The 15,000-nt window shown below is 34.2% G+C and overlaps 1 protein-coding gene across 4 annotated transcripts in view; it reads left to right on the top strand.

Moving 5' to 3' along the window:
• The window catches only part of LOC122265492 (DNA-binding protein P3A2), a 28,079-nt gene extending 20,414 nt beyond the window's left edge, over window positions 1–7,665 (top strand). For 3 of the 4 annotated variants that reach the window (XM_086536119.1, XM_086536121.1, XM_086536118.1), the window contains exons 6-12: window positions 1,250–1,445; window positions 1,656–1,768; window positions 2,379–2,483; window positions 2,745–2,897; window positions 6,083–6,215; window positions 6,333–6,574; window positions 6,693–7,665. In XM_086536119.1, coding sequence (XP_086392245.1) covers window positions 1,250–1,445; window positions 1,656–1,768; window positions 2,379–2,483; window positions 2,745–2,897; window positions 6,083–6,215; window positions 6,333–6,574; window positions 6,693–6,740 — 990 coding nt within the window. In that variant the 3' untranslated portion in view covers window positions 6,741–7,665. The remainder of the gene's footprint in view (window positions 1–1,249; window positions 1,446–1,655; window positions 1,769–2,378; window positions 2,484–2,744; window positions 2,898–6,082; window positions 6,216–6,332; window positions 6,575–6,692) is intronic. The other variant, XM_086536120.1, reaches the window with a different exon arrangement.
• The last annotated feature ends 7,335 nt before the right edge of the window (window positions 7,666–15,000 follow it).

Below are 15,000 nucleotides of genomic sequence, written 5' to 3'. Positions count from 1 at the left end.
AAGATCTGACCCCCTGGGAAAAGAGGAAAAAAAGTTTTTCACATCATATCCAAATAATTAGTTTTACTATCTGATCCATGTGAACAGAATGTAATGAAATGTATACATTAAACTCTGAGATTTTTTTTTTTTTTTTTTAGAATCTGCTTTCTACTTATATAAATGAGGTTGAAAGAAAAATTGAACATTTTTTTTTTTTTTACTTTCAAATCTCTTGTTTGGCTGAACCACCTGTCAGAAGACAAAGTGATTGCATTCTTGAAATGATTTAGAACACTGTCCTAATCTCCACAACATTAATAGTATTGTTCATATTTTCATTAATTGATACTGATATGATTGTACCATTTAGGCATTGACTTTTTGCTTTCTATTCTATCTTACAACTTTTTCCCTTTTGTGGCCTGGATATATCTTTGAATGTATGAAGAACAGATGCCACGCTTTGTTCAACCTGTCCACTCCCCCCACCACTCTCCCCACCCTAACTCTATCTTTCTAGTTCAACTGTGCCAATGAATTTTCAAAATGACAATTGTTATGCCCAGTTCTCTGTCAACTGCATATCCACAAGCTTGCCTAGGTCACACAGAGGGAATAGATTGCACAAAGGCCAGCACTTTCTTGCCGGATGACGTGCTGACATGTTTCGTGGTTTTTGCGTTAGGCGTCGGCAATGAGATATTTGGTCAAGGCCGGCGCTCGGTGTGAGCGATTGGACAGCCCAGGCTCACGGCTAGTGCGCCCGAGAATCCCGAGGCGTTAGGCTTATGCGTTCGAAAACCCCGGCATTCTGACCATTCAGAGCCAGAATTGCCCTGGTGTGAATGGGTTAACATGGTTTTCTTATTAGTGATATATCACATTACTGCATAGTATTCAGTGAATTAAGAGCCTGTAAAAAAGGAGAGCAATCATAGACTTTACTGTGAAAAAAGATAGGAAGGTGGTGACTTACTTGTAATAAAGAACTTTGCCCAGAATTGCAGTGAAGACTAATAACAAAAAAGTGCATTGGGTTCCTGTGATGTTAGATGGTGATAATCCTTACCAACTTGCCTACAATCTAGCTATTGATAAAATGCAATCACTGGATTGATTAAATAGAAAACTCAAAGGTAGAAAATAATTACCATTAGGTCTATTCTGAATTCTTTGTTGTTGTTGGATAGTTACATCGTAGTTCAGAAAAAAAAGCAAAATAAGTAGATGGTTTCACTTACTAAGCCAATTTCACTCTCTCACACAGATGAAAACATTGCGGCAGATGGTAATGTCAGAACTGGAAAATGCGTTAGCACAGCAAGCACCCCCACCCCCACAAGATGACCCGTCGTTGCATGAATTACCTCCTCTTGTCATAGACGGCATTCCGACTCCCGTAGAAAAAATGACGCAAGCACAACTCAGAGCTTTTATTCCTTTAATGCTGAAGTATTCTACAGGTAAGATATATTGATAATTCTTTTATGTTATGAAGTTAAGGCTAGTGTATGTAGCTCTTTGATTTGTGGATGGCTAGGTTGGAGGGTTTTGATGTTTTTGTGTCGTCTTAGCTTGTCTTATTGACATGAAGAGAGATTGAAATACTAAAACTAAATAGCAATAACGAAAGGAGACTCTGGGGATCATTTATTTTAAAATGTTTATTTTAGGGAGAGGCAAACCAGGTTGGGGTAAGGAATCCACTCGACCGCCCTGGTGGCCGAAAGATGTTCCATGGGCGAATGTTAGAATGGATGCACGATCAGAGGACCAAAAACAAAAGGTAAGATACTGGATTATATGTTAATTGTCAGTTTTAAATGATAAAGCAATGAAATGCAATAAGATGTACACTTCTGTTTTTTTTATTCTGAATTTCATACAGCATGCACATGTAGGAAAATTGCTTTATACATTTTTCATTTTTCTCTTCATTCTTAGGTGTACTTAATGATTCTTAGATATGACAGTACAGTATCAAAAATTCACTTATTATTATATGAACATATAAGAATATCCAGTACATTTCCGAGATCTAGAATATAAACACTTAAAAGATATATAAAGTCTAAAGCCAGTGTTAGATTTGTTGAATCAAAACCTATTATTATTCAGTTCAATTTTTCATTTGTTTCCACAGTGTGTAGTGGCAAGATATTGATTATTATAATTAGATAGTAATAAATATATTACATGTGGATTAAATGGAGCATCTATTTTACCATGTTTCTATAATACTGTCAAATGCATAGTACTTTGTATTTGGTTAATGTCTAATTTGTATATATGTTGGTCAGTTACTTTGGGGATGAATAATTGTTATTTCATACTTTGGGACCTTTAGAAACCAATTTGTAGATCTGGAACGTAATTCTCCATAATCTTCCTTCCAGGTATCTTGGACAACTGCTTTACGTCAGATTGTAGTCAACTGTTATAAATACCATGGGCGAGATGATCTCTTGCCAGCATTTAATGAAGAGGAAGAAAAGACTCAGGTATGAGTAACAACTTTATTCCATTGTGTCAGTAACACTCATTCAACATTTTTGTTTTATTTTATCATCATAAAAGCAGGATATTTCCGTATTTTGAAGAATTGCAGTTTTTATGACTAGATTTTTTGTTTAAAGACATTTTACATTTTAGTTTGTGATAGAAAATCCAATAATTTCTCTTGAAATTAACTTCATTTGACCATACTGATAATTGATGATTGTGTGTCTCTTGCCATGTTCTTAAATATTTGTTTTGTGCAGGTTGGTGGTCCAGTGAACCCAGTGTATTCGGGTCCAGTTGTACAGACCATTAGCAATCCAGATGGTACTGTCTCAATCATCCAGGTAGATCCTAGTAACCCAGTGATCCAGCTGCCAGATGGAACCACTGCACATGTACAAGGTGTTGCCCATGTAAGTATTTTTCTTTGTCTTTTAGTGGAATTTATTAAATTTCAGATACATATCTGGGGATCATGCTTGAAATTTGTGGCATTGCTTATGCATTTACTTGATAAATGCTACAAAACAGTAAATTATTAAATCAGTATTATTACTTTACAAATGTTCTTTAGTATTTTGAAAGTATCCCTCCTGTAAAGTTGATATATTTAATTACACTTTGATATTAGCTGTTTCATAATGTGCTAGAAAAGTACAAAAAATCCAAGAATAAAGATTAATCTATTCACTTTAGATTATGATGCTCTTATACAGATGTTTTAAGAGCACAAAATAAATTCAGATATGTATCTGAAATATATGCTATTTATCAATAAACTTGATTATATTGAAAGTCTGTGGTCTGATGTATTTATTGAAGTCATTTATACAGATTTAAGTTACCAAAATTTTGTCTCTATTGGTTTCAAAAAGCCTAGTCTCAGATAATTAAGATGAAGATCAGTACATTAAAGTAATTACATGATATTATACTCAATATTTTTGTGATCATTAGTTGTTTTTTCTAATACACATAATTGTTGACAATATTCAGTCACATTGATTGTTGTGGAGTTATGTTTTTGCCTTATACCTAAAAAGCACCATTACCCATCCTGCAAAGAGAATGTTACCTTGAATTAACCTAGATGTGTGAAAAATGCATTCAATTTTAGAAATGTTTACAGTCTTTAAAATGCATATGAATGCTTTTGAATAAAATGAAGGAGCTGTATCAGTATTCAAAAAGTAAACACTTCTTTGTAAATGATGTTGTAACAGTGATATTTTATCCATTTGGTGTCCAGTGGAGACATTTGATATGAAAGCTATTATTATTCTGTCATATGACAGGAGACATTAGAATTGTTCATACTATGATTATAGATAAAAAGTTTTGCGATGCATTACCTAAAAGCAACAGGGCACAGATTTTGTAATTTACAAATGAAAAGTGTTTATTTTATAAAGAATATGGTATTTGCTGATAAAGGGACTCATCACAAAGATATTGTAGAGTATTATTTACATATGATTCTTGCCTATGACGCATTTTAGCTGGCAACCAATATGTACCAGATATACACACTTCCCTTAAGCACATAGCTTACCTTGCTAATGCAGGGTTTATATTGTAATGTTCTTGATTACCAATTGATTTGTGTTTAAATTTCTTTGGATTTTCTAAATTAATGGAATAGATCATCTTATTAACAGACAGACAAATCTAAAATCTGAAATTAAGTGATGATTCCCTTGACCTTGTATTGCATGTTAAAAAGGAATAATGTCTTGCATGGTTGGTATTTTGTGCTTGTTATACTAACCCAGGGTTGGAGTTTTGAATTAACCTTTGGTGTTTTTAATTTTTTATACTCAAAGTGTAGTAAAGGAAAGGGATAGATTAAGTAAAAGTTATTGTTCATATGTTTATATTGACTTACAATTTGCTTGTTAATTATTGTATCTGTTGTCTGCAATTTGCATGGTATCTTATCTGGCCAAGTCTAACACAACTCTTTTATAAAGCGTAGGTTTTGATAGCCTGGATTATGACATGTTATAAAAGACAAATTGTATCTGGTAATTGAGCTATTATTTAGCATAGATTATAAACCAGCTTACACAATTTAACCCATTAATGCCTGGTGACAAGATACCGCATCGAGTGGTTTCAGGACCAGCCTTCGGGTACAATATATTTTGTCATGGTTGTCCTTCTGGCCGGTGCACTGGATGATCGGGTGCGTAGTGCTTGGCTGTGGCCAGAGTGGGCAAATAGCTAGAGCCGTTAGGCCTAAGTGTTTTAAATATCCTGGCGTTTTGACCATTTTGAGCCAAAACATCCCTGTTGGCAACAGGCTATGAGAAGTGCTAACTTTGTAGAGTTCTCTTTGAGATGTAGGGGGTTTGTAGCGATAGATACCAAGTATAATAAGTCATGGATGTCTGTTGTGTGTGTTCCTGTGTGCTATAAACCCTTTGTATAAAATTACTGTACTGCTCACGCGGACCGTGATTTCTAGGTGTAATGTATTTTATTTGACAAAAGTTTGTAAATAATTGTTAATACTTGGCTGTTCAGTGCAATTTCATGCTGTGTGGTAGTTTGTTTTCTAAGGTTTAAATTGTGCCCAATACTTTGAAAGTCTTGATTTGAACCTTGGGACAGATGAGGTGTTTATGACTTTGCAGCTTGCTCTTTATCACTGCCCTCAAGTTCTCTTTAGGAGAAACATTTGGTAAATAGATATGCGGGTAATCAACAAGTCCAGAAATTTTTAACCAGCTTGTCATCTTTTTTACACCCTTTTAAAACATCTTAGCTTTTGTCTTGTCTAATGACAGGCTGAGACAATCCATTAAAAAAATCCAAGTGCCAAAACCCTATATCATTATAATTTGAGATATTTGTACTCTTCTGAGTGGAGCAGGGATACAGTGGCACTATTTACAAAGAATTTATTTGAACCAGATTACAAGATACTGCCGCTTCTCAATTTTTGGGTTTGCATGATTTTTAGCGAACAAGTTGTCTTTTCACTACATTCATAAAAAGGAAGACAGAGGTAGGGGCCGACAGGTATGATAGTTCTCAAGCATCTTCAGGCACTTGTCAAATGCAACTCAAATTCAAATGCAGCTCAATAAGAGACAAGGTAAAGTGTTTCTTGCTGTCAGAGGCATGATTTATCTCCTTCATTTTCATGGAGTGTTTTTTTAGGAAGTTTCTTCTCTCATAAAATCCTTTCAGTGGCGAGAGGTGTGGTAATTTTTTTCACAAAGTGTATGTATTTTAGCATGTAATATCCTTGGTTTATGATCTTGTTTGATGTAGGCTGCACTTGCTTGCCATGCTTGTAGCAACAAAACTTCTCTTAATGTTAACTGGTTAAGTGTTGCTCCCGTGAAGCTTTGTGTAAGTATAGGAAGTAAGGGATAGAAGTAAATTATTTCAAGCTTTACCTCATAATTAATTGAGATGTGTATGTCTTTTTTTAGATATTACATTACTCTAAAACATGATTAAAACATTAAGAGAAGACTAATTGTCCTGTAGTATTGATATGTGAAATGCTTCCTGCATGAATGCTCCTCCTGGGTGCTGGTGACTAACCTATCAGTTATAAAAAAGGATGAGGTTGTTGACCCTACAGATCACAACACAGAATGGAGAGTCGGTGGACGGTGAGAGTGGGAGTTCCGTGGCCATCGACCTCAACCATGTATCTGAAGGCACCTTAGGTCAAGAGGGAACTATCATAATAACAGGAGAGGATGGTTCACAGAGTAAGTTTTATTGTCTTTTATGTAATGTGAACATACAAAAAATACTTGAATTTTTGTTTGTTTTGTTTTGCTACAAAATGAGTTTCCTATAATTAAAATGTGATATTCTTCTTCCAGTACCTGTGAATGTCTCGGGAGCATATCCTGTGTCAGGAATGATAACAGTACCCCTACCAGTATACCAGACTGTTGTTGCAAACATTCAAGGTGCAGATGGTCAACCACTACAAGTGGTTACACCAATAGTACAGGTGCCCAAACTTGAACCTGGATTAGATAATAATGTTGAAGTTCCTGCAGCTCTTAATGCATCACTGGATGCATCAACTATTATATCTTCTGGACAAGGTCATGTACAGGTATGATAAATTTTCTTTTTTTGTACTTATATTGATAAAAGTAGGTAAATGTTTTTGTGATTCAACTCTTCTGCAATTTGCTATTTTACTGATCTTCATCTTCATCTATATTTTGCAGGATGATGATGATGATGGAAGTGTAGACATGGTCGAGACCAAAGATTGATGAGGCATAAGATTACTTGAATGTGATGGGATAAAGTAACATCGAAAAATGTTGCTGGCTTTAGCTGAAAGCTTACCTTTTTCCCATACACACTTATGTCTTTCTGCCTATCTCAGCTTCTCACCAAAGACTAGGGTGTGGATTCTAGTATATTCTTCAGGATATGCAGAATATGAGAGGACTTCATATATCCTCTGCTATATTGGCCAGTATCACCTTCACATTTTAAACATCTGCTGACTGATTGTTCCAAATTTCCGCATCCACTATTACAGAATCTGCCCCTAGGCACAGGATGAAACCATACCAGACAGTGTCAGTCAGGTTAGAGGCCCACCGCTTGTGGTTTGTTTTTACAAGAAAATCTATTTTTGTATGAAGATAAAAAACAGTGGCATTGGATAGAGTAAAGCAAACTGTGAGATGTGCAGGGGTCGGGTTTTAAACAAGTTCTGTTTTGGTATGGATTTTTATTCTGTCATCTCCTAGATAATGTGTTGTCTCAAGGGATGAGTTGGACTCTTGCTTCCCTTTTTGGATTACAGTTCAGAAAATAGGTAATGAAGTAGCTTATCCTCTTATTAAGCTGTCAAAGATATGTATAACTTTTTCTATGATTTCTGTTGTTAGTAAAGTTTATGTTTACAGAGACTTTAAGGAGTGACAGCTTTACTTATTGAGACATTCAGCCAACTAGGATGAAAGAGGCATATTATTATGATTAGTATGATTGTTTTTTGTTTTTTTTCTATTACTATAATTTTTTTGATTTATTATTTATTCATTTATTTATTATTATTTTTTTTATTGCATCATTATCACTATGCTCATTATCACCATCATTGTTATCATAGATTGTGGTCATCATTATCACTATTTTCATCAGCATCATTATTGTATTTATGATTAAATTTGCTAGTATATTATTATTATTATTTATTACTATTCTTAATTATTAATGGAAAATATTTTGATTATTAATTATCATTATTATAATGATGATATATCAGTTATACTCATTATTTCTTATTGCATTATATATTTCCATCTTTGTTATACTTATGATTTATCATCACTACCAACTGGATTGATATTGATATTATCTTTTATTAATTGCCATTATTTTATGATTATGAATGATTTTTTTGTTCTGTTGTCTTTTTAAGTTAAGGTAATACACCCTGTGTATCAGTGCAATTAGGTCCTGAGTGTACCCTGTAATTTTAAAGTATTTATTTCTCCATTTCACCTCCCCTCTCCCTCCTCACCCCTCCTCCCCAGTGAGGCTAATGTAGTTTGCTTTGTATTTGTCAAGTGTAATAGGAGTTGCTCAATGTTGTATAGCTTAGCAGCAATGTATTAAAGTGGGAGTGACTTTCTTCAGTGTGTGCTACAAGGAAATGCTATTGCCTGGTGGGACAGTCGGGAATTTTGGACCACTTAACTAGATGTTTAGGGAATCTACAGATGCAAAGGGCTAAGAGCAGATGAATGTGCTCTGAAAGTAGTCATTTTAAAATTTCTTGTTCATATATTTTGTTTCTTTTTCTAAATGCTTATCTGTACAGCTTGCTAAAACATTTTTAAGGGAATGATCACTGATTATAGAATTCGTTCATTCAATATTGAGGAGAAAAAGCAATGGGTGTTGAATGTAATGCGGCCTCTTTTTTCAAGGTTGGAACTGATGATAAAGAGTCACTTAGATTGGTGACTTTAAACTACAAGACAACTGTAGGATGTGACATTCTTATCTATTCAAGTTGTGAAAAGATTGTATTGTTATGAATGGAAAACATAAAAAAAGCCTAAGCTTACCCTGCTGCCTCTACTTAAAGTATGAAACTCACTGTATGTATGATGCCCTAATGAGCAAAAATTGAGGATATGAAATTACTACTTCCGTTACAGCTAATTGATAGGCGTAATATTAAGAAGAATGAAAGTTTCTGATGAGTCATGAAATTCTTAAAATTTGATGATAATAGAAATTGACCAACGATAGAACCAAGATATTATCAATGTATTTAGCCGTCTCAAAGACACATTTTCTCTTGTTTTCAGCCTTGCAGATTTGAATGTTAAAAGTATTTGCACTGCCAAGACTGTGAAATCAAGTTTACTGAACAGTTTACATTTTAGTGGAGCTTCAGTTGAAGCAAAGAAATTAAGCTTTGGTTTGGGACAGAATGTTACTGTGATGTCATCAGATCTTGAACAAGCAATCATGGCTGTGATATACTAGTTTAGCACAGTACCAATTTTAGCTGCAAGGCCATCTTTGTCTTGCAGGAAAATAACATGACTTTTGCATAAGGGCATTTTACTGTAAGTTTCAAGTTTCAGAAACTCTTCAATACTATTTGAAATGATACACAGCAACTCAGAGATGTTATGATTCAAAGATATTTATGCTTTTTGAAATGTTTGATAAAGATAGAAACAATTTTTTTTAAGTAACCACATTTTGTATGGTTATTTGTCAGTGATCTACCAGTACATTATGTATTATGATTCCATTTGCTTAGTTCCTGCTAATTTGTAAGCTCACAGTATTATATCTATAGAGCATTTTAGCTACTTGTTAGTTTTGTATTTACATTTTTTATTTATTTATGATTAGCATTATTTAAGTTCTATATATTTTTAGTACTATTTTTTTTTTTTTTTTATCATTATTTATTTATAGACTTTCATACAGAAGGTAATGCACACAGTAAAACATTATGAACATTTACAGCAGAGGAACCATGTTAAGTTGTATACGAATTGTGTAGAGTTGTTGAAATTATTAAGATCTAGTGAATAGCGCTAGCAGCTGACAGACCAGGCTTGGTTGGAGGGAGTCTCTTTTGTATTCGCACTAGCTGTGGAAATGTTGGAAAATTGTATATGGTAAGTCATACTTCTTACCCATTGTGATATGTCGAGGATACACAGAAAAGAGGTTAGTTGGATGATAATGATTTTCTATGTGTAATTATGAATTTTGTGACCAGAAAATATGGCTAATGACTTTGGTTATTTTGGGAAATCAAACATGCTTCTGCCATCCTGATATCTTGAAGGTCTACAACAGATTATTAATGGTATAATTTTAGCCTTTCTTTCTTTATTTTTCTTCTTAGAATGTGAGTTTATGTAATTTCCAAGTTGTGATTATGAGCTAGAAGATTACTTTTGTGTTAAAAGAGCCTGACTGTATACAGGCTGTTGCACGACATGATAACATACTGAAAAAAAGGCAAAAAAAATTCCAAAATGGTTAGCCATATCCTAAAGGGGATAGTGAACAATCAACAGTCTGTCAAGTTGAATGGAAGGGGAGGAGTGAAGGTGTGAATACTATGGACTTCCGAGCATGTATGTGATGATTTCAAGCTAGTCGACTGTGGCACACCCAGGATAATAATAATCTCTATAGACTGGTGAAGGCTGAGACTGAATAAGCACATTTGATAGACTTCACAAAAGTTAGTGTTGTTCCATCAAGTAAATTCTTCAGTCGTCTTTCATAGGCCTGCTGATCTCTCTCCCTCTCTCAGCCATGGAATTCGGCAAACTGATATATCTAGATATCTAGCAGCAGCACATCATTTTCATGGGTAATCTTATAATGAGATGATGGATATCTTCCTTATGATTATAAAGAAAGGTTAAGACAAGAAAATCAACAAAGTTTATTTAGTTAATGGTCTGCTAGGACTGGACAGTTCCTGCCGTGTTCTATGACACAAACTGTAGATATAGTGACAATGTTATGGTACAAAGGAAAGACAGCTGGGGTATTACCCTCTTGTCATCTAATCTGTGTTTATCTCTATTTATTATTTATTATTGATTTATTTTCTGAAGTATGTATGTATAATCTAATACTTACAAAATTTAAGGCCAGCGACAGTTAGGAAAGTTGAAATTTAAAGCAATTGAAGATGACATCTTTGGCAGTGCATTAATTCTTGTTCTGTTACTTACCTGTTAACTTGTGTTTTCTTGTTTGGCTTTATACAAAGAAACAAAAACAATAATAACAAGAATGATACAATAAGCCTAGAATGTAAACATGAATGTGTTACTTTACTTTGAAAATAAGTTCCTTTTATTTAGTATTGATAAATGGAATATTGCTTTATTTTCTTTTATGAATGTAATAGACACAAGATTTCTTAATTTTACATCTTTAAGTCCAACTTTTCTTTATCTGTTAGTGGAAATATTTGAACTTTGCTTCAGACAACATAATTCAGAATTTGTATTCTTAAAATTTTGTTTCCCATCAATGGTAATATAACTTACTGATTCCTTGCTCGGGAATTCAAACCTGGCCAACTTTTGAACCTTGAGTTTATGTACTGTGATTTTTTTGTCAATTGTTTAGATTCTCTTGACATTTATATTTTGTTGAGCAAAATAAGTGTAAAGATACGAATTTCTCCTTCATCGTCCTGCCAACATCTTTTAATTACTTTTAATTGTTTTATTTTTCTCACTCTATTTCCCTTGGTTATCTCCTTCCCCGATTCCTCTGATGTTATATGTACAAAGAAATGGGGTGTCCCATCTGTTTGGTTAAATGTTTAAAAAAGAACTGTATTTGCTGTTCACTCTTGACTTGTGAGACAGTTGCCATTACATGATTTTCTGTTATTATTTTTTCTAATTATATAATAATGGGTATTGTAGTACAATATAAGGTTGAAAGTTGCATTACTTGTCACAATGGTGGAGTAGTACCTTAGGCTTGATTTTTTAATCTTAACTTCTTTCTAAACACAGTATGCAGGATTGAACTTGAATTACCCTATTTACAAATGAATATGCCTAAGTCGCAGTTCTGTTGATACCTATGCAGTAGCCTCCTGGTATACCCCTTTTCCCTAGCACACACACTACCTAAAACACATGATATAGTGAGCAGTGGCTTTTTATTTTATTTTATTTTTATTATTATTATTTTTTTTTTTTTTTTTTTTTTTTTTGAAATGTTAATCAAGATTACTGTGTTTGCTGATTTTTGTAGGTTATATATTCTTAATTTGATTTATTGATAAGTTTGATATTTTCCTTTACTGTCTGTCTGTCTGCTCACACTCTCTCACACTCTCTCTCTCTCTCTCTCTCTCTCTCTCTCTCTCTCTCTCTCTCTCTCTCTCTCTCTCTCTCTCTCTCTCTCTCTCGTCTCCTCTCCCCTCTCTCTCCTTTCTCTACTCTATCTCTCTCTGTCTCTCTCTGTCTCTCTCTCCTCTCTCTCTCTCTCTCTCTCTCTCTCTCTCTCTCTCTCTCTCTCTCTCTCTCTCTCTCTCTCTCTCTCTCTCTCTCTCTCTCTCTCTCTCTCTCTCTCTCTCTCTCTCTCAAGATTTTATGAATTCAAGTGTTTTTATTTATTCATTATTTATCTATATTTATTTATTATTATTCCTTAGAATCTATTTTTGCCTTGCTTTCTCACCCATGTGTGCTGTAGACACACATACACACATACACTCACACTTATACACCTATCAGTACAATTACTATAGGATTGAGAAACCGATTTTTCCTCCCTTCCCTCCCTATAAAATCAAACATATTTAGAAATAAAAAGTGTTTCATTGAAGTATGGGAATAATAAGTCAGCCAATTTGTCTTACCTGCAGTGTTGTGGCTTTCATTGTTGCATTTTTTTTTTTTTCGACATTCCTTCATTCACCTTTTCATTTCAGTAATTCCTACTTCCATCATTTTTTCCTTTCTCTCTTTCACTCTATTTTTGTTTTGATGGGTAAGTACAGTGCACCATGTCAGTCCACACATTCTACATTACATTTTTTCTCATGAAATGTTTAGATCCATCTGTGCATTTTATATACGGTATATATTTTTTAGCCACTCTCATTCATACATAGCTTCAAGTTTGTGAATAGGTAATATGAACCTTGTAATATATATTTAGGGTGGTATGTAGGGGAAGAACCGATAAAACGGTGTTATACAAACCAAAAAACTCAAAGAAAAAAAAAAACAAAGACACAAAAATGCCAAAAAAAAAAAAAAAAATAAAAAATACGGTGCCAAACAGACCAATTATTTATCTCTCTGTATTGATTTCTTTTACCTCCTAGTGTGCCATGTTTTCTCATTTTTTGTACAATGTTGTTAAAATTATTGTCAGCACAAATAGTTTAGGCTCATATCAAGAGAACTTTGTTGTTGGTAATTAAGAGAGTATGTTAACAGTGTTTAATTTAAAGGTTAAGTCAGTGTCCTATAGTGGTTTGCCTGAACAGGATTTTTTGCGCACAATCAGTTTTCCTTTTAAATGTAAATGGGAAAGTAATCTTGAATGAGAGTGATGGGAGGTCTCTTATGATAAAAGAAGTGAATAATAGCGAAGAAAAAAAATGGAATTTTCAAACACAGGTGCAATTCTTATACATCCTTGAGTGTTAAAACTAAACAGTACTTATTTTGTATAGTGGTGTCATAATGCTATTTTTCTTCCTTCCTTTTTTGATGTTTGTAGAGATGCAAGCATGATGAAAATTTTAATCAATGGAAGTTTCTCAGGAGGTGAATAAGAAGTTGAATCTAGTTGTTAGTAAGGTTCATTGCTTTATTCATGTTATAAGAGTAAATGAGCTTTATTGAAGTGCCATCTTGGGCTCACCCCTTGGATGGTTTCACTTTATAATTTTCGGTTAATAGATCTGGTCATAATTATTTTCTTTTTATATATTATCTTGCAGAAGGTTTGGAGAAGGTTGACAGTTTCTGGATACTTGAAACTGATCATTAGAGGAAAGTGTAATCACATTGAAAAAGAAGAACAATAAAAAATCTAAACATGATCATAAGGTCAGTTTTTTTTCGTCAGACTTGATTTGGAAGTGATGTTCCTGTAATGTCAGTGATGTTATTTAGAAACATGGAACTTTGAGACCAAGCTTCTGCCTAGGAGGAAGAGTGGAGGTTTTAGTTACCAGAGGTGTTACACTTGTGGGAAACAGTTTACATATGCCATCCACATTTTCTCTTTTGCTCAAGACAGTTTATGCGTAATATTGTATGTGAAGTTGAATGTAAAGTAGAGGATTTTTCAGGCAACATTTGGAGTGAGATATCCATTTACATTCAATTTGTCATGTCTGAAAGGTTTATTTTTAGTGGAATATGGATAATTAGGAAATGTGAAGACTGTCTTGGCACTTTTTAAATGTACTTAAAATGGATTTTAGCCACAATTGTGTTCCAAAAGGGAAAATAAGCCATAGGCTGAGCTCATTAGTATGTAAAGTAACATGTGGTGTTCTCTTTGTATATTTTATGTAATTTATTGTCAAATGTAAATATAAAAATGAATATGGATAATGCCTTTTACTAAAACCAGATCATGATATGCAGCAAGTAATTTAAGTATTTACAAAGGATTCAAGTTAAAGGAGACAGGATTAGATGCACGAGTGGATATATTAATGAGTGAGTGTGTGTATGTGTGTGTGTGTGTGTGTGGGGAGGGGGGTTGTTAAATGTTTCTCCCTGGCATGAATCCAAACTGTTCTTCACTGATCCTCACAACTCTCTGCAGTCTACAAGTCTTTCCCATATCTTCATTGCATGGCACAATAATTTTATCCCCCTATACTTACTACAATTTTGTACATCTTCCTTGTTCTTTAATATTGGCACTAACACATTTTTTCCACTCATCTGGCATCCACCCTCCTTTCAAAATCTCATTTAACAGTCTAGTTAACCAACCCACTGCCATCTCCCCTAAGCTCTTCCAGGCTTCCACTGGTATCTTATCCGGGCCTACTGCTTTGCTCCCCTTCATCTTCTCCAAGGCCTTCCTCACTTCTCTGCTGATCCTTGGTACTTCCTGATTTAGCTCCTCCACCTCTTCTATCCTTCTTTCCCTTTCATTTTCAATGTTCATGAGGTCCTCAAAGTATTCCTTCCATCCGTGAAATATTTTCTTCCCTCGTCAGTATATTTTCGTCTGCATCCTTCATCATCTTTACATGCTGTATATCCCTCCCATCTCTCTCCCTTTGTCTGGCTAGTCTGTATAGGTCTTTCTCTAATCCCCTTGTATCTAACTTCTCATATAACTGTTCATATGTATTTTCCTTCGCTTTTGCCACTTCCCTCCCTCTTTGTTATCCTACACAACTCTTTGTATTCCTGATGGCTTTCTTCATCCCCAAGTCTGTCCCAGTTCTGTTTTGCCAGTTTCTTTCTCTTTATAATATCTTGACCTCCCTCATTCAACCACCACGTT

This window comes from Penaeus japonicus, unplaced genomic scaffold (genome assembly GCF_977035675.1).
Source record: "Penaeus japonicus unplaced genomic scaffold, GWHDUDI00000001_assembly GWHDUDI00000004, whole genome shotgun sequence".
Classification (NCBI taxonomy): Eukaryota; Metazoa; Arthropoda; class Malacostraca; order Decapoda; family Penaeidae; genus Penaeus; species Penaeus japonicus.
Note: the sequence above shows the minus strand (reverse complement) of the source record. Positions and strands in the feature narration are given on the sequence as shown.